At 39.3% G+C, this 24,489-nt stretch overlaps 1 protein-coding gene across 6 annotated transcripts in view; it reads right to left on the bottom strand.

Moving 5' to 3' along the window:
* Window positions 1-829: 829 nt before the first annotated feature.
* Window positions 830-24,489, bottom strand: part of SLC38A6 (solute carrier family 38 member 6) — a 42,746-nt gene continuing 19,086 nt past the window's right edge. For 4 of the 6 annotated variants that reach the window (XM_014966612.1, XM_014966613.1, XM_014966611.1 and 1 more), the window contains 11 exons: window positions 23,751-23,829; window positions 18,938-19,032; window positions 18,410-18,468; window positions 13,735-13,800; window positions 13,487-13,540; window positions 11,873-11,952; window positions 11,067-11,167; window positions 7,216-7,340; window positions 6,188-6,332; window positions 5,991-6,112; window positions 830-5,012 (listed from right to left, as the gene is read on the bottom strand). In XM_014966612.1, coding sequence (XP_014822098.1) covers window positions 4,932-5,012; window positions 5,991-6,112; window positions 6,188-6,332; window positions 7,216-7,340; window positions 11,067-11,167; window positions 11,873-11,952; window positions 13,487-13,540; window positions 13,735-13,800; window positions 18,410-18,468; window positions 18,938-19,032; window positions 23,751-23,827 — 1,005 coding nt within the window. In that variant the 5' untranslated portion in view covers window positions 23,828-23,829 and the 3' untranslated portion in view covers window positions 830-4,931. The remainder of the gene's footprint in view (window positions 5,013-5,990; window positions 6,113-6,187; window positions 6,333-7,215; window positions 7,341-11,066; window positions 11,168-11,872; window positions 11,953-13,486; window positions 13,541-13,734; window positions 13,801-18,409; window positions 18,469-18,937; window positions 19,033-23,750; window positions 23,830-24,489) is intronic. The other 2 variants (XM_014966610.1, XM_014966609.1) reach the window with 2 other exon arrangements.

Genomic DNA, 24,489 nt, shown 5'->3' with positions numbered 1-24,489 from the left:
AACAATAAAAAGCATTAATTAATCTATCATGGAATCACGGAATTGTAACAGTTGGAAGGGACCTTCTAGAGACCATCCAGCCCAACTCCCCTGCCAAAGCAGGGTTGCCCAGAGCACATCACTCAGGAGCATCCAGGGGGAGCTTGAAGATCTCCAGAGAAGGGGACTCCACACCCTCCCTGGGCAGCCTCTGTCACCCTCACCCTCCTGCTTTACAGAGGGGAGCAATCAGTGCAGAAGAGGAGGGCTCACCATCAATGAAACCACGACTTGAGAGGACATCAACTGCAGACCTTGCGGGACAAGCTATTTTCTGCATCCTTTGTGCTTTGGAGAGCGCAGTTCAAAGAGCAGGATCAAGCACTGAGAGGAGACAGGTCAGGGAGGAGCAGTTCCTAACAGCTTCCCCGACCACATCTCGCACCCGTTTCAAGCTGGGTGCTGCAGCACACCGCCTGCAGAGGGAGGGGAGGTCACACGCAGCTACCCAGGTGAAGGAGAACACACAAAAGCACATAAAGGTGCTACCACCACCAATCCGGGAATGATTTTTGAGATTGTTTTCCCCAGCCTTCCCTGGGGAAAGTGATGCTACAGGCGGAGCTGGGGCTGGCAGCACCACTGCACGCCAGGAACCGGCTGCAGGGACGACAACGCTGCCTTACCTCACTGTGCAGGCACCTCACACACAGTTCAGAGATGACAACCGCAGGAGTTAACACAAAAAACTGGTCTTTATTTTCTGGATTTTGGTTCCCCCTCCCCCCCCGCCCCCCCCAGCTTTTCCACAGGAAGTCTGAGGCAGGGAGAACTCCAAACAAGAAATCTGTCTGAGTTTAAACAATTTTAAATTTTAAACAAACTTATTGCCATGAAAATCAATATATTAAGTTACAAACTGCCTAGAAACACGGGAATGAAACGTGAGCATTAGCCACAATACACAGGCAGGTTAGGAGTGCTTTTGTTTTGCAGCACTCCTTCCTACAATGCTGTTTCCACACCCAGCTTTCCACAGCCCATCTGAAATTCAAGCAGCCTTCAAATGGACAAGGAATGGAAAGCCGAGAACGAGAGAAAACAAACCAAAGGCTACCAATTAATTTTCATCTTTTACATTGTTGTGTGTGTTCAGCTGGGGAAAGGGAACCTGTCCAAGTTGAGTTCAGAAATGCTGCAGGCCCTTTCATCCATTCAAGTCCTCAGAAAAGAAGGTTGGAAAACGCTAACTACAGGTAATAAATAAAGCAGAACCGCTGAAATTTATAAATCTGGAAATTCAGGGGGAGGAAAAAAAAACGTACACAAGAATAATGAAAAAATACATTTAGCAACACATGAGTGAGCAGAGTGTTCCAGATGGAGGCCTGTTTTGCTCAAAAAATTCATGCTGGTGCACAATTGTTGTGAAACCTTTACACAAACACAACAAACAGTCTGTGGGAGAGGCGAAGGATAAAAACAGTGTCCTTATTCTGCTCTTCATTGTGGGAAGCACTCACACCTTTTCCTAAATTTGGGAATAGAAGTTCTTTTTTCTTTATGACCCTCTCCCTCTCTTCGTATTTTAAGTTAACGTTTCATAGGAACTTAAAGCAGCAGTATTTCTAAGTCTTTTTCAGATGAAAGATAACACACATCCCGTAACCCCCGTGCTGCTATCCTGTCTGCACCGCAGCCAAAATGTAACAGAGCTCCAGCAGAGGTGTGAATTGCTTCCATTCATCCTCACCAGAGTATTAACTTCATACATTGCTATTCACCATTCCAAAGCTTACCTATTAGGACAGTTAGTTAATAGCCAGGCTGGTTAGGAAAATACTCAGGGATTAAAAACAATAACGTAGTGATTTCTGTAGCATTACAGGAATCAACTGTAAAATTAACATCGTATTTCAGGTATTTTTGTCATGTTTTTTAGGACGGTGTACACAAACCCAACCGCCTGTGTACAAACAGAGCATTACAGTGCATGGCAAGACAGTTTTGTCAGGGGGAGGAAGAAAGAGCAAAAGCTTAGCAAAACTTTGCCAACTCTCTGCACCTTCACAGATAATCTAAGTCTTCAGTGTTAAGTCTTGCTGGTTAGAATTTAAAAAATTGACTGCAGTGATTACAAATATTACTCAACACATGCTACAAGACTGTATGATGAATGAGAAACAATTTCCATAAAATTTCTAATAAATATTCCTTCTAAATCCTAGTGTCTGAAAAAGCCCTATAGTTCATTCACATGAGTGTAAGGTCTCCCGTTCTCCTAAGAAGTTTTGGTTCAGTCAGATCTGAAAATAATTTCCCGTTGTACTGGTGTCATTGCTTTCTCAAGGCACACTTTTATAAGGTAAACATTCAGCTTTTTGTGCTACTGCTAGAGATCCACCTCGAGTGGCTGAATCGCTGTAGTGTTAACGAAGCCTGTGAAACACCAGATTCAAGGGCAGCCACGGGCAGGACGGCAGCTACAGCTGGGTATCAGGAGCTGGAGCAGGTGGGAGAACCACAAGAATAAAGGCAAGATGGGGAGCCTGCCCCATTGATACTCACACACTGTTGAGAAAGTCTGATCAGTGCCCTGAGCAAAGGTGGCCAGAGACATCCTCTGTGTGTGCACACACACACTTCAACCGGCTGAAGCGAAACCGCTGGGCAAAGCGTGAGGTTTTATGAGAAAAAAATGTGCAACCCAATGGCTGCTGCTGCTCAGAACGGCGGTCCCACTCCCACCACCCCCTCACTTTTCTCATCCCCTAGGTGAGCCCACTCAGTTCATTTTTTTTTTGGCAGATAACGTGTCACATCCCTCAGTCGTGGTGGTTTTCTGCTAATTAAACAGGCTGACCAGTGCCACAGGAGTAGTCGTGAACTCCTGGCCAAGAGTGTGTGCTGTTTCTGTGACTGAATTACTGTTAGATGGCTCACCTTGCATCGTGAAACCTCTGCTAGAAACTTTATGATAAAAGTAACTGCAGTCTTTTCCAGAAGATAGCGTACCAATTCCTGCACAGTGGGGATCCTACCAAAAATTCTGAGTTGGTTCCCAGGCATCACCATATATATCTATATTAACCTCATAAGCAGAATAGTATTCTCCAGGCAAAAAGGATTTCTGAAGTAGTATCAAGCTACACCACCTGGGTGCCTTCAGGCCATCTATCAAAAAAAGAGAAGTATCTATGGATCCTGAGGGAGCCTAGTGATCTGTTGGCATGAGAAATTTTGTCAGCACAGGAGGTAGTGATTCCAACTCTGCTATTTTCTCTTCCTCCCTATTAGACAGGTGAGGACCAAGTCCATTCAATCAGGGTTATGTTCAAGTTAGCACATCAATCAGCGTTTTCCAAATCCAATGTGACACAATTAAAAAGGTTAATAGCACAGACCCTCTGCTAAGAAATTAGAAATGCCAGGCTCTGGGGCATCTCCCCTATCTCAACTGAAAAAACATAAGTCAACATATTAACAGAACAGTCTCAGCAGGACTTTCTAAAAGTAGTCAAGTAATTTGCTAACTGTGCACTTTTGGGACATTTAAATGTATTTAAATGTCACTTAATAGCTGCTTTCATTACTTTGCTATCTTTCACTTGTGTCTTACTCCACTTCTCTGATGTAAAAGTGCTAAGTTAAATTAAAAGAAATATTGCATCTGGAAATAATGAAGAACTTTCCCAATCTCTAAATCTTGCCATTTGATGCTGAGGTCTAATTTCTTAATTTTATACAAGCCACTTCTGTGGAGGCTTAGCTTCCTTCAGGCACAAAGTCTCTGAAGAGATTAGGCTATTTTAAAGACATCACACTCCATCCGACAGAAACAAATTTTAAAAACCTCACCATTTCCAGCCACTGCTTTCATTCTACTAATGAGAACTTCCACAGTAGGCACTTGATAACATACTTAAAAGAGCCCAGCTGGTGTTGAAAATTGCCTTAACATTTCATTTAGGGAAAAAAAAAAGGCGGGGGGGAATTATAAAAGGGTACACGGAAGTTTAGAAATCTAAGGTAAAATTAGGGTTCCATAAATGTAAAATTTGTCTTCAACAGAGACAGAATTTTACCTTTCAAGCACAAACCTTCTCTGACACACAAAAATACACAAAATCTAGAAACACTCTATTTCAAATACGAAACAATTGTAAAAATGGGAAGAAGAGAGAAAAAGAAAAAAAAGTCTTTCACTGGGGGGAATACTGAGGTACACTGAATAATATTTAAAAAAAGGTATTAATTGAAAAATGTCTATTATTAACTGCAAAATGGAAACACTTCTTAATGCTACTAAATGCTATTGTGCTAGATGGGCAAAGCCTTCTAATTTAAAAATTACTTCAGTATGGTTCAAGTACACTGAGGTATAAAAACTGTATTAAAAACCCCACATAATTAACAAGTATTATCATGATGTGCCCATTAAACTTTATCCATGTTAGGATAAATTAGGGTAAACATTTGGAATCAGGAAGTTCTTAACATGAACTGGCTGAATTTTTGGAAATTATTCAAGCAACATAAGTCCCCCGTGGTTAGGATAACGTATGCATTATCCTAAATGCACACATCATGATATGCACATCATAATTGATGTAATATCTGTCTCACCGTCTTTAAAACAGAAGTTATTTCAAGCTTCTGCTTTTGTTCACCACATCCACTAAAACATTTTTGCATTGCAAAATTCTCAAGAGATCATTTTACCTGTCTTAATTACATCATTAAAAAGTAATGCTTTAGAATGGCAAAGACTAATTGTCCAATAACTGAAGGAGGAACATCACTAATGCAGTTAAAATAGAGCATTATTTCTTCCAAAGACAGCTTTGGTCAGTGTTTCCTTTAGGATGTCCAGCATTCTTTTCAGGAGCTTTGACACGTCTCTGGTTCTTGCTGTCCCTCTGAAGCCCAGTTCAGGCAGTGACAACAGGCTGTTACTGATTAATCCAATTGAAAATTATTACAACTAAACTAAGAAGGCCAACACAAATGCCAAAAATAACCAATGCACATGCCTGTGAAGAAAGAAAATCAAAAATTAGCGTTTTACCGAAGGAAGCATTTCACATTTCTAAGGCTTATAACTAATGATGGAAAAACCTGTAAGGACAGGTTTCAATAGTGTCTTCCATTTGGGAAAAAAAACCCAACATCATTTGCCCTTTACAACTCTGAATGAATTAAGAAATTGAATTTCTATTTTACTCAAAATATAATTTAAGTAACAATGAATTCTTTGCATTTTTGAACAACCAGATTATAAAAAAACCACAGTTCAAGAGACAGTAGATTGCTGATTTATAACAAGGCCCCAAATCTGTTTGATCTAGTTACGACTTCAAATGGTGACAGAACATCATGATTAGATTTTCTTTCAGATTCCCTATTTTGTCAATACATGAGCAGCCCTATGAATCTTAACAATGGCAGAAATACACATAAGCAGTTTGTCAGGATTTTAGCCACCGTCATGGAGTGGTTAAAATGCAGACAAACAGTTCCAGTGCAAAAAGCAGGCTGCTGCATGAATTCTAACTAGAGCTAAACCTACTACACCAAAAGGGAAAACATGGAGGGGAAAAAAGAAAAAAAAAAAGATGTTTTTCAGAAGGCTTACATAGAAAACAAGCATAAAAAATTATTCACTTAAATGCAGTTTGGATTCGTCCCAGCTGCCCAGACATGAGAGTAATGCGTAAAAACTGAGGAGAAATTGGATTAAAAAATCAACATCTGAAATCTATGGGAAAAAGCATGTATTCAGATCAATAGTCTGGCACACGGGCACACTGCTACTCAAAAATCTCTTGTGAAGGAGGAGTTTCAGAAAGACGAGCTCTATCACGAAGGATGAAAGGAAATGCTCACAGTTTTTGCAAACTGGAATGAAAACAGGAACTCCGTCCCTTGGATTCCGTGCTCTACAGTGTATCAAGAGGCATCTAAAATGAGCCTGTTTAATTCTAATTAGCACACATGAATAAAAAGCATACCCCAATTTTCTGTGGTGATAAAAAGTCCTCTCTGCTAAGTTTAAGATAAAATAGTCCAGGATATACAAAAAGCAAACATGTTGATGTGGTTGAACCTTTAAAAAACAGAAAACAAGATTTTACTTAGAGCAAGAATAATACTGAATTTTTTTTAAGAAAAGTTTAAAAAAACCAACCCAACAACGAAAACAACTTACCAACTACTCCAAATACATTTTTTATGTCTGGCACGTACATTGCAAACAGAACAACAATTGTATTCAGTGTTAAAGTGACAAGGATATGGCAAATCCACGACACAGGAAGATGGGAGAAAAAGACCATCAATACAGCTTTCCTTGCCTACACAGTATGAAAAAAAACACATTGCATGGGTAAATACATACATATACACATATTTTAATCTTACCTCAATTTCATTAACTTAAGAATTACATCACTCTAGATGTGAAAGAACATTTTAAAAACCAAAATGCAAAAAATTCAGTAATAGCTAAATGTTTTGTCTTCCTGTAGCCTTTACTTTAGTATTAAAGCTTACTTTACTTAAAGTATTAAAGTAAAATATTAGTACTTATCCCATGGCCATGAGCCTTAAGGAAGCACTCCTCTTTTGCAAGGACAAAAGGAAGGCTGGGGGCTAATGCTTTGTCTCTTTGAGCATGCATGGTAGGAAATGTCAGCGCGCTGCCAACCGATACGCCATCCATACACTGCTTCTACATACAGAGGTTTGCATGCACAATTTTTTCGTTCATAACTGGATGGATTTTCAGTTCTACCACGGTATTGATAAACTCAAGTAGAGTTTTTGGTGAAATAGGTGAGTATGTGTTTTTAATTTACAATTAAATTGAGTTTTCAAGTATAAGTGTGTTTGTGCGTGGGTGCGTGCATGTACAAAGGAAAAACCAAGTCAGCAAAACTCAATTTAAGGGGGGGGGGAATCAAACTAAATAAACTTTAGAAGTTCTGGATTCTCTAAATTAAAAACAATGCTGTGGGCTAGTTTTAGTCTGAAGCCTGTCTCAAAAGCACAAATTAGCTTAGCGGTTAGCTGTTATTTTGGAGCTCTCATGGAACATATGCAAATATGTGGTCTTTGATCAATCACTTGACAAGTGAATAAGATACACAAGACTAGATGTGACTCAAATACTGCAGTCTGCAAAGCATTAGCGTTACCACTGCTTATGCCAGCTTCAAAACGTCGAGGAGTACTTACTGGGAAATGGATTAGAGGGACTGTCAAAAGCACAGCAAACAGTATGGCTACTTTAACAGTCATGATGACAGGATCATGGGGCAGGTACCTGCTGTAACCTTGTAGCAATTCAGAGTCCACTTTGTCTGAAAAAGAGAAAAATTAATTGCTCTGTTAATCATTTGAGAACTACAATAATTAGCAATGCGTATTAAGCTTACATTCCAATGGATCTATGTGCTTGTAACTGATGCAGTGTGGTGGGGGGGCTGCAGAAATGGGTCACTTTGGCATTACTGATACACCAGGATACATAACCTTGAGAAAACAAAAAAAAACTTCTGGAGGTGAAGACCAAGCTGAAGACCAAGTTATCAGAAGATACAAATAGAAAGGAGAAAGCATTAAAAAGAAAGATGATGTGACATGACACAGTTCTGTAAAACTTGTTCTACGTGTCTGAAACAGCCAACCCTAGATTCTTTTGGTTCAAGTAGAAGCCAGAAACAAATTAATTGTGATAAATTGGCTGAATTGCATTTCCCTTTTTATTTTTTTCCCCCCAGAAAACATTCAGCGATATGCAAGGTAAAATTTCATGATTTGAAAGAAAAGCTGCCATTCTAATTTATAGGAAGAAAGAAATGTTTAAAAATACACTAGTATATGTGCTCTTACTGACAATAGCTAGCAATATATTGCTGGATGACATAGAGAAGGCTAACTAGCATCAGTTACACCTCTAAAAGATATTTCTTATTACAAAAAAAGCCAACAAAACATGCCTGAATGATTGACAATTGAGACTGATTTTTTTCCCCTGTGCCTAATGAGTAGGCAAGTGGAACAGAAGGACACCTGAAGGCTGTTGGTTTGGATTCGTACAGCACCCAGGGAATAACAGGGGACTGTGCTGGCAACGCACCCAACAAAGCCAAAGGCTTTCACTTGACAGCCCTGTTTCCTCAGCAGTAAGAATCACACGTGCTCTCCACCATAGGCATTTTTAGCTTTACAAAAACTGGCCGTTCTGGAATTACTATAGGACCATATTCCACGGACACACCATCACAAGCATTACTTGTGTACTGTTCAAGCCAGAAGTGGGGCAAAAAGTGATGAATCCTCCTCCTTTTGCCCTGCTAAGGTGAAAATTTTCCTAAGGTAACAGCAAAAGTCAGAGCCCTGAAAGTAGTCTGCTATCCTGTTTTTTTTTTTTTTTTCAGTGTACCTTAACTCAATGGTTTTTTTGGACTTCAGAATGGACCAAAATTTCCACCAAAGTCCAGTCGTCGGATGAAGTTTCAAATTCACAGAGAACAGAATCAACCATCTGAACCACAGAAAGATGAAGCATGTCTCATTTCAAAGAGGGAACTCTTTTTTTTTTTGTTTCCAATTTAAAATAAAATGTTTTACATTTTCTCAGACTGCCGTTTCGGGAACAGATTCTATCCATTTAGAGAAATAAGTTAATTTAACAAGACAACCAAAAAGTGAAAAAGGAGGAGCAGCTTACAAGGGGGAGAGATCTCTTACAGGCATCCACTGTTGGTTCCAGCGTTTTAGGCTCCTGAGTCTAAGAGTTACCAAAAGAAATCACTAGAAGACCACGGTCAAGACAGGGTCTTGTCCCAAAGAAATCATGACAGTCAAGCTAAGGGGAACTGGGATGGTTTCTAGGACTACTAATGGTTTAGATTTTTCCCTTTTTCCTCCCCCCTTCTTGTTGAGATTTCATCTGGAGAGAGCTGGTCATCCCACACTGCCAGCTGAATCTCAGAGTGGCACTCAAAATCCTATTTTCCTACAAACCACAGGGAGACAGTGAGGAAACAGTAACAGGGGCCTATATGCTATTAGAGGTTTCAAGACTCCCCATATAATTTTTCAAATTTCAAGGGATTCTGAGTGTCAAGGGAATGCTTTCAGGCAGTTATGGTCAGACGTACACTTGTACTTGGGGGAAAAAAGTGCAAAATTCCCTAAAAATATGGAATTGTTAGCTGCTGAAAGCCAATATTCTTGGTGCTTTGTCAAACACTATCTCAACCCCACGATCAAGAAATACGTAACAGTATGAAAAGACAGGAAATCCTAATTGGAACACTTTTGTCTTCCTGCCTTGATGTCCCTGACAAGAATTTTTACTCGTTCCAATCAAGACAGGTTAGCATGTGATCACCTCATAAAAAGGGCGAGTTTTCAGAAGACATCAGAAGGATCCTCGTAGGTGACCGTGATGTATTTACATGACAGCATTTGTACAAAACTACTCCAGAAGACAGATCACCAAGAAGAGGTGATTCCATTTGACAGTGTGTGCACTACGTGAGCAAAACACACCAGAACACAGATTTACAGCAGGATACACAGAGCAAAATGGCATTTCTTAGAAAAGGCATCTCACTGTGATGTTACACGACAGAGTACTAAAATTGCTGTATGCAACAGACACTCACCTACTTCTGCCAAGGTTATGATGGACCCTTAAAAAAGGGCCACTGTGTAGTTAAGGGGTCTGAAATCTGTCTACGTACTTGGGAAACGCAAGAATACCAGACAGGCGAAGTCATCTATGGTTAAACTCAACATAAAAACTGTACTCAGAAGTATTCAAAAATCCAAACGCATTAAAGTTACTAGATTTGTGCTGAAGCACATCGCCATGTAAACCCTACAGCCAATGAAAACGTTAAGATGTCTGCAGAATTTGGCAGGGTGAGTGGCATAACTCAGCCACTTTTCTGTTTGGTAAATAAAAAGGTGTATTTACTTCATCAAGCATTATGTCGACATCATCCCTAAGAAATGAGCATTCCTTGGTTCAGTGCAAGTATCAAACAGATACCGACTCTGGCTCAGGAGCTGCCTGCAACACAAATTAGATCAGAAGCGTGTGCTAGGAACCCCAATTCAAAGCCTATCCTTTTTAATTTTTAAATCCTTCCCTACTCTTTTGTCATTGCCCTCCACTAGACAGGTGATTTCTCCGATTCAGACCTTCCAGTTGTCTTATGCTCCTTGTCATTTTTTTTCTGGAGTCCTCTAGTTTGTCTTTATATTACACATAAACAAAGGTATATTGAAGAAGTCGCTTTGTGCAGTCCTTTAAAACAAAGCTTTTCTGAACCGTACAATTCATGGGGAAAAAAAAAATTTCCCACTTCCAGCAGAAATAGCCAGGGTTAGTTCCAATTAATTTGTGAAAATACAAAAACAAAACAAAGAAGCCATACATGCATCATACCCAAGCTGATGTCCCATAGGACAGGGAAAACATGCTGCAGACCTTCATGCCTACCTAACGTTAGGGCTGGCTTGCTGTGAAATTCCTCTCATAAAAGGCAGCCACCTCAGAGCTCCTTAGGGACTACAAATCAAACGTGCTGGAATAGCACAGGGTTATTAAGTGATAAATGTTGGTAGAAGATAGAGCCTTAGAACAGACCTTTCAAGACTTGTCTGAGCAGACTATTATCAGATGTCAAAATTTCTCACAGACCACAATAAATCTGTTTGCAGCTTTTAAATGAAAAATACTACAAGGTCCAACATATAGTGGCAATCAGTAGTCTAATTGCATAGCATTAGACAGCATCAACAGATCATCAGCTGCAGTGTAGGGACCAGTCTCTTGTCTGTATAGCATTTGAGTGCCTAAGCCCTGCTAAGTTTAGCTGCATTACCCACTGAGAAGTCAATCAGACTGTAATACTCCACAGTGTTAGGCATATTCTTACAAGTCTCCAGGAACAAGATTTCTGAGGATTCAAGTGTATTAAAGCCCAAACAAGCCTGAAGTGCTCCAGAGAGAATGCATATATCATATATTATCTTCGTTCTAAAGAATACTTGAAGAATATACTTACCATAAAACGTGAGGTAACCAAACAGAGCAGACATCAAGTAAATCAGGAAACTCAGCCCAATTCCTGTGATGGTTACATTCTGCATTCTACTTTTGGATGGACTAGAACACACAAAAAATCCCCAGAAAATTAGTGTTGCTTAATATGCATTGTGGGCTATTGAACACAAAGCAGTCTACATTAAAAAACACACACAAAGAAAAACAAAACTGCAGTTTACCTTTCATAAGAAAGCACCCATTTAATTTATGGCCACAGAGTATTCGCTGAAGTCTGTGCTGTCACTATCATTTAGGGCTTTTTAAAGTATTTTTAATCTGGTAATTAAAGGGCACTTTTCATGCAGACAACTAACATTGTCCCTGTCTTGTAGGGAATTTAGACATACCAGAGTATTTTTGAAATCAAAATTTTGATTTATACAGGATGATAGATATTCAGAGCCAGGAACAGAACCTGGGTCAAAATAACCTACTGAATCAGACGTGGCTAAATGCCAATTCAGTTACAGCAATAAAAATTAACTAGTAAGTACCTTAGCAAATGACCTTTTTTCTCCAGATTGTCCAGGCTAGGACAATGTACTGACATTGATGGTAGAAGCATATTTGCTACTTTTCTCTCCTGTAAGAGGAAAAGCCAGTACAGACTATAGCTGCACATTTCCCAAAAGCATGAAAGCTACTCAGTTTGCATTGTTTGGTGGCACTAACTTGAAAATAAAAAAAAAAAGAAGATTAATTTAGGGAAAATATTACAGAAATACTATAATTATTTTAAATATAGCATGTGTTTTCATACATTACCTTCGGAGCTCGCAGTAGATGGGTAAGACTGAGGTATGGCAGAGAAAAGAGAAGGCCATAGTTGGTATTGCATAAGCACTCTAAAATAGAAGAGAAACATCTTGTAGGTTTGTTTGTTGTTACGGATGGCTGGAAAAGTATCTGGATGAATTCAGTCCAAGTGGTGAAGTTGGTGGAACTCTTTCCACAATAATGCTTTGAGATAAAGCTCCACAACACAGAATGGCATTTCTGAATCATTCCACGAAAAATGGACCTTTTCAACTAGTGTCTCTTCAAGTGGTGGTAATGGCTCACCATTTCATGGTCAGGAGGGGTCATGCTGTCTATAAACCAACAACCGAAAGATTCTTTTTTAGCTATATTGAGGCCAAGTACTTAGGTAAAGAGAGTAGGATTTGTCCCAGAGTAAGTGTATCGTTCATGAAAATTTCTAACAAGTCTTCTAAATGCTAATATCCATAGCTACCTCTCAAATTACTGATTCCTTCATCCTGACTTCACTATTTTCTTACTACTCCTTCACAAAAATTTGGATACAGCATCCAGAAAATATTACACGCTTTGGCATCTAAAGTTTTAAGATAGTTATGTAATTAAAGTTGCAACCACACAATTAGTGGTATATTATTCCAAAGATTTGTAACAGAAGAGATGAATCATCTAGCAGAGCTTACTTCAATTGCCAAGTGGAATAAGCTGAACTGTAACAAACACTTTTGTGCTGACATAATCAGGCCTGTACCAGTAAAAATACGATGCCACTTTCTATTGATAAAATGAAAATGGAAAAAGAAGCAGATATGAATCCCAAGATTCTTCAAAGCACAAAAGACCAGACAAAAGGCCAGAATCTCACAGTAGATATTTCTGGTCAAAGCAAAATTTCTTCTTTGATCTACAGATAACATTTGTCTCATGTTTACATTGCACGAGCTCTTTTGTTTTTCCCCTCTCTTTTTCTTGGGGGTAGATTTGGTCTTTTCAGACAAATGCAACTGTGTCCATCCTAAATTCCACATTACAGGCCTGTCCCAGATTTGTTCTTCCCTTTTTCCCTTCCTCTTCACCTTGCAGCAGAGACTAGAGTTCTCCAGGACGCTTCCTCTCCTACAAGCCTTGATGGGTGGCGACGTGATTTAATTAACAAATACCAGAGCTGGCATCCAGCGAAACACATAGGATTGCATTAGGTCTGAAGAATTAGCTTCAGGTAAGAAAAAAACCCTACAGTTAGGTCCAGGCAGTTTCAGGAAACCTGTTCTACCTCACAAGGAACTAAAAGCATGTATAGAGCCAAGTGGCACTGACTTTGAGCTGAGGGCATATTAAGTTGGCTTGATCTGACTGCATCGTGAGGCTGACCACCACTGCATCTGTTACACTTTGATTATATTTGCAAAATATTTTCATAAATGCTAACTTGGACAGCCAGCCTCCACATAAAAAAGAAAAGTGAGACGGGGTAACACTTGGCAATAGGTATAGGAAATATTTCAACAGCCTATAACTACTTTTACAGGAGACTAGCTTACCCTGGCTAGAGTTTAAACCCCAATTCTTTAAAACCCACTCCCCCCCACTTTAAGTTTGCGTATTGTTAATAGAGATTACCTCTTTTGAAAGATGAAAGAGTTTCGCTTTACAATCCCCAGTCGAATTTGAAACCTGTAAGACATGCATGCAAAAAAACGGCATAATGAAAGAATAAGCCCAAACCACAGACATGAAACTTTTTAGTTTCTGTGATGATTAAGAAAAGAAGGAATTTAAATTACAAGTCATTCTGAAAGTGCTAATGTAAAAAAGGCATTACAGTTACTAATAAAATTAGGAGAACTTCAAAAGAGCATGGACTTTACCTGTAAAGTCTCTATGGCACTATTTAGAGGTAGAGGACAGGGGATCGACCATTTTTTTATCATAACCTGCAAAGACAGCATATTTAACCTGTGAATGATACTCTAAAAACCAGTTTAAATTTAGATATATGTAGCTAAAACATCAGCCCGTCGGTCTCCAAAGCAGGGAGCGAGGCCCGCAGTCAATTAAGAGCCTTGCCTTGGGAGAGAGTCAGGCCACAAGAAGGAGACTTGACAAGCAGAACTTGTCAGTGCCATTCCCTACAGCTGCTTCCTACGCACAGCTGGCGGCCGTACGGTGTGCCTGTCTGGAGGTGCTGCACCCAAATGAGCTCTGACACCAACTGAAATACAACCACAGCCTCCCCTCCTGTGCTCCACACCAACTGCCACACAGAAGAGCTGCTGCCTTAGCTATCCCAGGCTCTTTCCCTAAGCAGGCAAGCCCTTAACAGAGATAGAGCAGAGCCTAGGGCTAATCTTAAAAGGCAGAAAACATATGGTTTGGACTAGAAAGCAAACGAAAAACAATAAATGCAATTATTGTCCCCGAATGTCATTGGGGCTTTAGCTGCACCCTGCTGGTTTAGGGACTGCCAAGGAACAGGGCTGAAAATCAAAAGGAAATTAAAATTAGAAGTGTTACCTCCCTTCTCAGGAGCCTAGTTTAAAATGATAGTTGCATTGCTCTCCTCACCCTAATTAATTTCCTATTGTAGTTGTCTGGCTTCAGAGGTTATAATTCTTTTGAAGCCTAGAGCAAATAATTAAAAACTTAATTAAAGACTCAGATTCACAAGAAGAATAACATGGAAGAGAGCGCTTCTCCTGGCTCAGAAAAAATACTTTTTGCTTGCAGCCAAGTTATTTTTCCCAGAAGTTAAGGATTAGATGCTCCCTCTTCTCAGCAGTGCCAGGGGAAGCAAACAAATGCTACCTCCAGACAAAATGTGGGGAAAGGAAACTGTGGGCACACATCACACCAAGTCCATTGTGGCAATAATGTGCACCTAAGAACAACTCACAACTCGAGGCATGGAACTAGGTAGTCGCTTGCTCAACAAGCAGCCTGCAAACTTTGTGAAAAAATATTGTCAATGGAAACCCTCCAACTATGTTTCTGACACTGAACCAGCACTGCTTTATACCAAGAGATCTGTCCTTACCTGCTTATTGATAAGCTAAAATGCCTCCCTCTATGCAATGTGAACCACACATCTGAGGAAGGGTCTAAGAAGGGACAAGAACATGCTGGTAGTATGTCAAGAAGTTCAACCAAAAAGCCAGCAAAGGAGAAGGAGGAAAGGACCAAACACTAAAATATAACTTGGCCCTGTGTTGTACATACGCACGACTCCGCCGCACAGGTCCCCTCTGCTTCATCCCCTATTTGTGCAGTGAGAAGCCACGAGCTGAGACACAGCTGCAGACTGCTGCTGCTGCAGGACCAGAACCGAAGCCAGCTGAAGACATTTATGAGGCTGAGCCTCTTTTTTAACAAGGAGACCTCTGTATTTAAAGGTACCCAGACAAGGAACATGAAGGAGATACTTTGAAGGCTCCAAAGCAGAAGGCTTTGTGGGAGCTCTGGCTAAGGTTGGAACAGGCTTCCTGAGCAATGAAAAGGTGAATGAAGCTAAAGTGCAAGCTTTGGGGAAAATAAAGCGTACCTGGCAGTGGTGGGGGCAGGGCTTCCTGCAAGCTAAAGAGCAAAGATATAGATATATAAACATTGCAGAGGGAGGACAAGCCAAGCCAAACCTAAAAAGCTGAAAATCATTTTTTCTAAAATGAAATTAATACAGATTAAGAACAGATTAAAATGGAAACAAAAGAAGGCAAAATAAAATACACTATGTGCATTTAAAAATCTCCAATTATATTTGCCCACCTGCTTAATTATTCAAATGTGTTCGGGTTTCCAATACTAGTCTGCTCTGTATTTCTAATGAGGTCCCAGCAACAGATTTCTAAATTGGCAGCACAGCCCAGCTAGCCGAGCAGTTGTGGAGACAGCACAATCTTCCTCTGGAACTTTAAGCCTATTTCATATAAAAACTGTCTTTGAGTATAACAAACATTTGGTTTTAAGTGAAAAAACCTAAAACCTGAATAGAGGTTCCAGTGGAAAGAGGGTATTTTAAATCCCACAACAAAAACATTGCTAAGAAACAAAGTTAGAGGCTCAAACTCTTATAATATTCTGTGATGTTGCTCTTCTATCCTGCGGAGGAAAACCAGGAATCCCTTTATTCCAGCAGTACTGACCGCACTCAGCAAAGAGGGGATTTCTGTGCATAACATCATTCATTACATATGGCAGGTTCCCAATCTGCATCACATTTTGTTCTGGGAACATAAACAAGAGATTTAGAAAAATACCATCAGGAATCATTAACATCTTTGTTGAACAAGCTACCAATAGGGCTGTCTCCACAAAAAAAGTGAAATCTGTCTTTACTCCTCACCAATATTCAATACAGCAAAAGGGGAGGCAACTAAAAAAAAAAAAAAAAAGTTTAACGATCAGATTTAATTTCCTTTCACTTAGGATTGAAGTCAGGAAAGTATTCAACAGCCAGAAACAAAAGTGCTCAGGACCTCACAGCACACGGCTTTGAGTGAACAGTTACATATAGTTGTGCTTCTCCCAGATCAGCTCATCTCGGTGTTTTCACTTTTTTTCCAAGTGAGGACTATAACCAGTACGTTAACTTTAAAGAAGACAGATACTGAAGCACAGGAAGGAGATGACGTGCCCTGCCAAAGCCCCACAGCAGAGCACAAAGAGTAGTCTCTAGACCTTTGCTCAGCGTGCCCGGTACACCATACTGACCAGGACACATGCTGTCTGTTGTACCTATCCTTCCTTCAGGCTGTACTAAAACTGCAGCTTGCTGGCAAAAAGCTGAACAGATGGTATACACTTGAAAATGCACAAGAGTTGGTGTATATGCAAAATATAATGGTATTACTTCCATATGACTAACGTAGTTTTCTCCTGGAACAAATTAAAACATATCTGCTATACAGAAATTAACATTGTGCAAACTAAAACAGCATTTCAACAGCACATATCACCCACTTCAAAGCCATTAGATATGAAAACTAAACCGCAGCTAATGCCTTTGAGTTTCAGTGTCTGAAGAAGTTGGAGAAGATATTCTGTGAGGAATATTAGTTTTCTTTAAATATCTGTAACGGTTTTTAAAAACGGTGACCTCAGTTAGAGTTACTGTGGCTGCTGCTTTGTCACTTAACAAAAAGCATGTAAACACTACCATTTCATAAGAAATCCAGCAGCCTTCATTTATACTTTCTACCTACTTTTTTGACAGAGAATCAAAACTAAACCTTAGCTTAAATCATCCCAGCTTGACATGTCTGCACACAAGTCTTGCTTACACACTTGCCTTTTCTGAGTCCAAAACTGTTTTCAAATGCTTGTTTTAAAACTCTTGCAACTACCTTCAGCCAAAGGCCTATTTCAGCATTATAGTTAGTGCTTTTTCTTTTTTTCTTTTTTCTTTTTTTTTTGAAGACAAATTTTAGGAGAGGGGTCAAAAGTTAAAGTAATTTATAAATATTACAAATGAATTTTCATTAACTCTGGAGAAGCTGTGGCTGCTCCTCAGTGCTCAGCTTAGGAAGTGGTCTTCCCAAGGTCCTACAAACTGCAGTTCCCCAGGGATACCCAAGGGAGATGTTTTGACAGCTTTGAAGTTTGGTTTTATCACATGGTTTAGTTCCTAATGGATTGCCTTGGTCTCCTGGATGGCATGTTTGCTCAACGTGCCTTCAGCTCTGTTTATCCCTTTGTAAAACAGGTATTAAATGCAAGTCAGTGCAAGCCAGAATGACAGGGAAGAGGGGGAACATTTTTCCAGGCTCCTAAGTAAGATTCTTGTTTCTGTACCTAGATGAAAAGAGCACAAGTTGCTTGGTTGTACTACATATTACACATGTGCATTAACACACTTTTTCCCCGTAAAAAGAAAAATAGTGCAACTTAAAGGCACGTTTTCCCTCTTAGATCTGCCTAACAGGTCTCACTTCTGATATTTGGAAACATCTACTTCACAGGGGCCTTGAGAGGGTGAACATCAAGGTCAAAAACCCCCATATGGCTCTGAGAAAAGAACTTTTCCTTTCAGCGGGAAAGAAGAATAAGGTCATTGACGTATTAATGAATCTTGTAAACTGCCTTAATGAAGTTCTAGTTTTCTTTGCCTTTTTTTGAACTCTGTCACTCCATTATACACGTAAATTTAATTTATTTGGAGTATATTAAATTTTCTTCTGCACTAGTTGCAGTAAGTAATAGTTAGACGCTAAGAAAACAGAATTCCATTCCACTACTAGAAGGGAAACAAAAGTGTATGTGCCAGCTCCCTTCACTGCACCATCAGCAAAACAAAAATATTGTTACATTTACCAGTCCAAAAAATAATTATTTTAAATCTTTTCATATGCTTGAAAGTTCACATACATTTCCATGCCTCAGCAAAACAAATGTAATCTGTCCAAGCAAGCACATACTGAACTAAAGGAAAACTAAATTTCACATAAAAAGTTAAGCAGAGAGGGGAAGACAATTCATTTCAAAAAGGGCTTATGAAAACATTCAAACAATAAGAAAAAAAATAGATAAGCTGTGCACAGATTTTTAACTTACCACAAGAGCAAAGTACACCATAAAGAAAAATGATAAACTACTTGTGTAGCCAAGAAAGCCTGTAAAATAACAGTAAAAATAAAAGAGCATTTATAAGGAAAGTGATCCTAATGTACAGCTAAAGCTTTACATTTTAGGCATGTTTTCTATTACAGTGCTTGGTATCTGGGGCTTAGGACTCAGAATAACAACATTCCGACTGCCTGTCACAGATCATTTATGTAGTTTTGTAGGGCAGAATTAGAACTGGCTTACCACTAATGGCATGCTGTAAGTAAATGCAGCTCTTTAATGTTCTGCTGTAAAGATTTTATTTTAGTATTGCAGACAAAATACTACTGCAACCCAAGTAATAGGTTAACTAGGCAGGGCTGGAAGGCAGAACACACTACAACAGCTTAAGTAATCCCCACCATCACCAGCCCCCTGCCAGTTAAAAAAATAAATAACCCATTAAGGTTTTAAAGTCTCCAATAGTAATTGCTACTAAAGTAGAATAATATTCGCTTCTCTCCTTTAATTACTTACCAATTTTAGGAAGAAGCGCAAGAGGAAAAACAATGCAGACTGAAGTAATCAGTAACAGCAGCCTCCCGTCAAGGTACCACGACCTGTTGGAAAATCTATTTGTGATTGATACAAAGCTCAAGAGATCTAAAAAATATGTTCTACTTCAAAACTGTGATCTTAGACAAAATAACCACTGCGACAAGAAAAATAATTTCCTGTCTCACATGCTATCTACGTGAATTTGTATCCCTAGTTCCTGTATTGTGACATAAAATAGAGCTCCCAGATAAGAAGGAAGCAGAGCACCATCCCGTAACAAACCAGCGTCGCGTGCAATGTTGCACAGGCAAGTGCCTGCTGAGAAATAACATTATTTCTCAGCAGCTCAATGTGCAAATCCCTGCCTTTATTCAAAGCAATGATCAGAGGGCAAGGGTATTTCACACACTAGGGATTTCCAATAGAAGCACTTATACAGCACGCTACATGTATCTTGGATTACACTGAGTTGTGTATTTGCACAACAGGAAGAAACAGGAACATTAAATCTCCACTTACAGCTGAACTTCCCTTCTAGTTTATTACTCCTACTTGACCTTAGTTCCTTACCATCACCAAGAGGTGTGAAACGGAAAGCTTAGCTACCCAACCTACTTGTTTGGAAATTCAGTTGTTTTCTAAACATATCAACTCCCTCTTCTGCCAAAGTTTCATTACATCTATCACCACAGGGTTCAAATAATAGAAGAAAACAAGTAAATCAACTTTCAGTTAATCTGAAATCATGTTGGCTGTCCAGAGGTGATAAATGAAAGTACAGAAATAAAGAGGACTTTCTTAACTCTGCACAAAGTGATCACTCATTCTTACACAAGAATGAAAGGACAGAAGGGATGGAAGTTACAATAATGAAATCTGTTGCAATGTTTAAACATAAAACTATGCGTATAAAAACCCCACAACGTTGTAGAGGCATTTAAAAGCTGTTCTAAGCATAAAAATCTCATCTCCAAAGCAAGGAAAGTACAGCTGGATAAGCTGTTAAGAAACACAAACATCTTGAGGGTGGCTCCCCCTGACTTGGTAATAAGCATACTCTGCACTGATAAACATCTTGCACATCAGCCTCCAACTTTACTACCTATAAACACCTTGCCCTTTGAACTTCAAGTTTATTTAGTCCAGGATATGGTTAGCACCTAATAAACAGGCAGCACCTCAAGTTATCATAAAGAAAGTAGAGTAACACCTGTGTTAAAGAAAAATTACCATATACATTTATTAACTACTGTCATACACCATGGACAACCACTACTGTCACTCATTTGAAAAAATATGCAATACAAACAGAGACATTTCAAGGTTGAGGGCATCCTCCTACCAAAATCAAAGTAACACTTAAGTGACAATGTCTGTATTAAAAATTACTCAAAATATATCACTCTTCAAAAAAATGTGTAACTAACCTAGGTCTGCTACTGCTACAGTGAAAAAGCACCTTTGCCAAGGTCAGCTCCCTGCTGTGGTGTTCTGTACATTGGTATCATTCAGCGTTCACGTATTTTTAAGCTTTTCCTGTCTTTCTCACATGGTGGATGTTCAGAGTGGGAGGAACAGCAGCACAGTGGTAGGCAGAAGTATAACGAATGCTGCAGTACTCGTGGGACCTCTGTTTCACGTCTCCCAATTGTAAGGATGCAGCAAACCCACAAGCTCAGCAGGACAGGGAAAAAAAATTATTTTGGTTACTTTATGGCAAATGAAACACCATTTGGGAGGGAGGGAGGAAAAGAGAGGAAAACTGCAATGATGTGACGAGAAGGAGAAAAAATAATTTTGTAAACTGCTTCATTTTAGAATACCGATTCTTTTATTTAAAATAGTCTCAAAAAACTGAATAGTGGATCGTTTACAGTTACCAAAACCACGTCCATTCTTTCTCAAAATACCATTGTTTCAAATTCAGAATAGATGTTTTGATATTGCCTTTAAAATCAGTTTGATCTGCAAATTTAATCCTATATGATAAAAGCGTTCCAAATATGAACTATGGAATATAAATCGTTGACTCTACTGAAAATGCTTTGGCATGCAGATGTTCCTCCTCCCTCCCCCATATTTTAACTAAAAGCAGACATTTATAAATCGCTTTAATTTCATTTCTGAACGCAACAGGACAAGAGATTCATATGTTCTAAATTAGGATCTTACTCTCAGTCCATATCAATTATATAACACACAAGCAAGACAACTTAATTGCATCAATCATATCCTCCTGACAGGGTCATTAAATGTTAACAGAGGGCTCACAAATTACAACTTCTTAACACAATCCTCATTTGAAACTATGTTCATGTCATCAAGACTATGTGGAATTCTTGTTCTGCAGACAGACTGAAACATCTCAACTAGCAATTAACAAATGTTCGTATTGTCTTTGTTTTTGTTTTTTAATAAAGACATGAAGATGTATTAGGATGTGTTACACACTGGCTCTGACCCTTTCTAACACACACACACCTGCTAGCCTTTACCTATAAAAGCCATTCCATGCACAAAACGTTCTCTAAATGGCTTTTCCAAATGTATGGCTTGAGAGGGTTTATGTATATAAAATATTTTCAACAGCTAGTTTAACTGACACTTTTGATACATTCTAACTACAGTTAAAGATAAATTCTGCACCCAAATGAAAGCGTATCAGATGCTACAATGACTTAACAAAAACAGAACAGTTGTGCAAGGACATCTGGAAACAAGTGGTCCAATTACATAAGTTTGATTAAACTAGTCAATATTTATGCCCTTTACATAAATAAATTGCTACTTAGGCCTGATATTTGATTACCTATTTTTGTCGAACAATTTCCTACAATACAAAAACGCCGTTAGTCAAAAAACTACTCTTAACATCTGCAAAGAAATGCACAGAAACAAAAGATTATGATCTACCATGGCAATTAATATGGCAAAATCTATTAAAGACAGATGTGGGCACTCAGAGGAGGTCGGCTGTGTGCACGTACCTGGAACACTGCTTGACCACTGCATTTGAGACATTCGCTCGGGCACAGAACTGGGGAGTTGTGTTGTGTCAAATAAACGTTTATCAATGGAACAACTCCCAGTAAGAGAGGCAGAAACAGGGGGAGGCTCAGACTGACAATCAGCTCACCGCTTCAGCTGTGGTCAGTATTCCTATGGCCAGCTTCAGCTCCCTCTAAATGCAAAATTGAGCTTCGTTCCCATCTCAAACTGTAATTGCATTCAAGGAAGTCGTATGGATGGTGGCAGCACTGCGAATGACGATGGCTCAGAGGACTTGTAATAACCAGGTCAAGCCCTGTAACCTGTCTGTGCTCACCAGTGTTCACATCCAGAACACCCTGACAAACAGCTAAGGCTGGAGGGAGGGTTATCAAATTAGGCAGCTTCATAAAGAAGTTGTTTATACTGCTTTTTTTACACAGACCAATCCTTTGAGCAGTATGCACGCATACGGGACCTCCAGATTCTACCTAAAGTGAGTTTTCATAAGCTGTTTGTTCAAAAGCCTATCTTTGTTGGTACAAGTCACTTGCATAAACAGAGCTGACATAAAATTAAACACAGTAGTAAGTGATGTTATATGCTAAATTTGGGGACAGACGGACTGGAAGAGACAAGCAGCAGATACAGCAGCGGGCTCAACGCCACTGGCTATGAACAGTGGATTTAAAAGCATGATCTTGAAGGAGAAGGTGAAAGCACCTGAAGAAAAAGCTGATGACTACCACAGCTGGAAGAGATGTATCAGCAGACTAAAAGCAACATACATAATAATTAAGAAAGGAAAAAAGAAAAAAAAAAAAGGCCCCTTCCTAAAAACATATTATTGCAAGGGCCAGGGTAGCAGAAAGACAGAAAGCAAGATTACCACCTCACTTTATTTCTCAAAATGTTCATTATAAAATGGAAAAGCTGTAATTCATAAAAAAATTAATTAAAGTACCCTTCAAAAAACTAATTGCAAACCTAAAATTCACCCACAACACTCAGGAATAATACAAGCATCACACAGCCTTTAGACAGTTTCACCACATTTCAATCCAGAGAAAGTTTTGAGCTCAAAACATCTGAAAATAGCAGTCTGGAGAAACAGCCGTAACACAATCTCACAATCTAAGATCGGCTGTTGTGAATGACAGCAGCACTGGAACAACTCAAACAAGGTATTTCTGTGCAGAAGCTGCAGTGTTTGTCTTAGGACAGGCCCAGATTTCTTGTGACAGTTCTGATAGAAATCTGAGGGACACATTCCTTTCATACAGCTTTATAGCTCAACGGCGAAGAGTAATTTTTTTACTGGGAGCCAAGTTACAGAATTATAAACCAAGTCTGGAAACCTGGCATTTTTCCCAAGACAAGTCCAATTACTGGAGCAAGACAACAAAATATTTAAATTTAAATGTCTGCTGGTTTTTGTACCGTGGTTTTGAAATATGTGAAGTGATAACATGACAGCAGTTTAAATGTTTCTCCTCCTTTCCCTCCTGTCCCCTCTTGCTTCCCCTTTCAAATTTTTACAGAATGGTTATTTCTGTAGATGGAGTTTTGCCTTTAAGGTCGTCTGATAGGAAGCTGCTAAGAGGAAAGAATCACACTCTGCGTGTGTGTGCTGCAGGCGGCTTGCACATGCCAAATACATTTCATACCCCAGGAGCTCCTGTAAATAACTGATTTTTTTAGCATGTGAGATCAGAGGGAACTGTCTGCACCCATCTCCTCCAGCAGTCCCAAACCGCTTTCTTCTTCAAAACCAATACAGAATGTATGAAGCATTTGTCCTTACCCACTCTCGTTTCCACTCAAAAACCCCGCAACAGCACCAGGAAGTTCAGACTTCACGATTAAAAGGTAAGATGACATCGCTGCAAACAGAAGCAGAACAGACACAGTAAAGCAATACCCCTATCTCTGTTTGTAACAATTAGCATGGCTTAACCAGAGTGGTTATGACGGCAACACCTCAGCTGTACATTAGACACCATGGCACCAGAATCAGAATTTATTTTCTCATATACTTCCTTTAAAAATAGTTGCAAATCCCCGAGTTCTGTACTGATGTTAGCCAATACCTCCAAAGAGACTGTTACGACGTGAGTCTCGAAGCAAGGAAAACATAATCCAAAGGATTAAAAGGCAAAACAATATAAAATACTGGCCTGACCTTTTAGCTGGGATTATGGACCTACAGACTAAAGACAGTCTACAAGGCTGCAGCACTTCTCCTTCCTCTTTACTCTTTATAAGATGTTAATGACAAGAGTAAATAATAAGATCTGTTTCTATCAATAGGTGTTTTTTTAAAGACCGAGGTTTTATTGTTGCTCAATCGCCGTTGCACTAAATAAATCTATGCCAGAAATTTAGAGACAAAAGTAAGATTTGAAAGGTTCTTTATCTACTGGATGGTTTGCCTCTTGGAGGTAAGAGGATTATCAGTGACAGATCTCCATTTCTCGTGCTAAACCCACCACCAAGCAGATCCCAACAACAACATAAAGTGCAAAGCTACACAGGAACTCTGA

Source organism: Calidris pugnax, unplaced genomic scaffold (assembly GCF_001431845.1).
Source record: "Calidris pugnax isolate Ruff unplaced genomic scaffold, ASM143184v1 scaffold74, whole genome shotgun sequence".
NCBI classification, from domain to species: Eukaryota; Metazoa; Chordata; class Aves; order Charadriiformes; family Scolopacidae; genus Calidris; species Calidris pugnax.
Note: the sequence above shows the minus strand (reverse complement) of the source record. Positions and strands in the feature narration are given on the sequence as shown.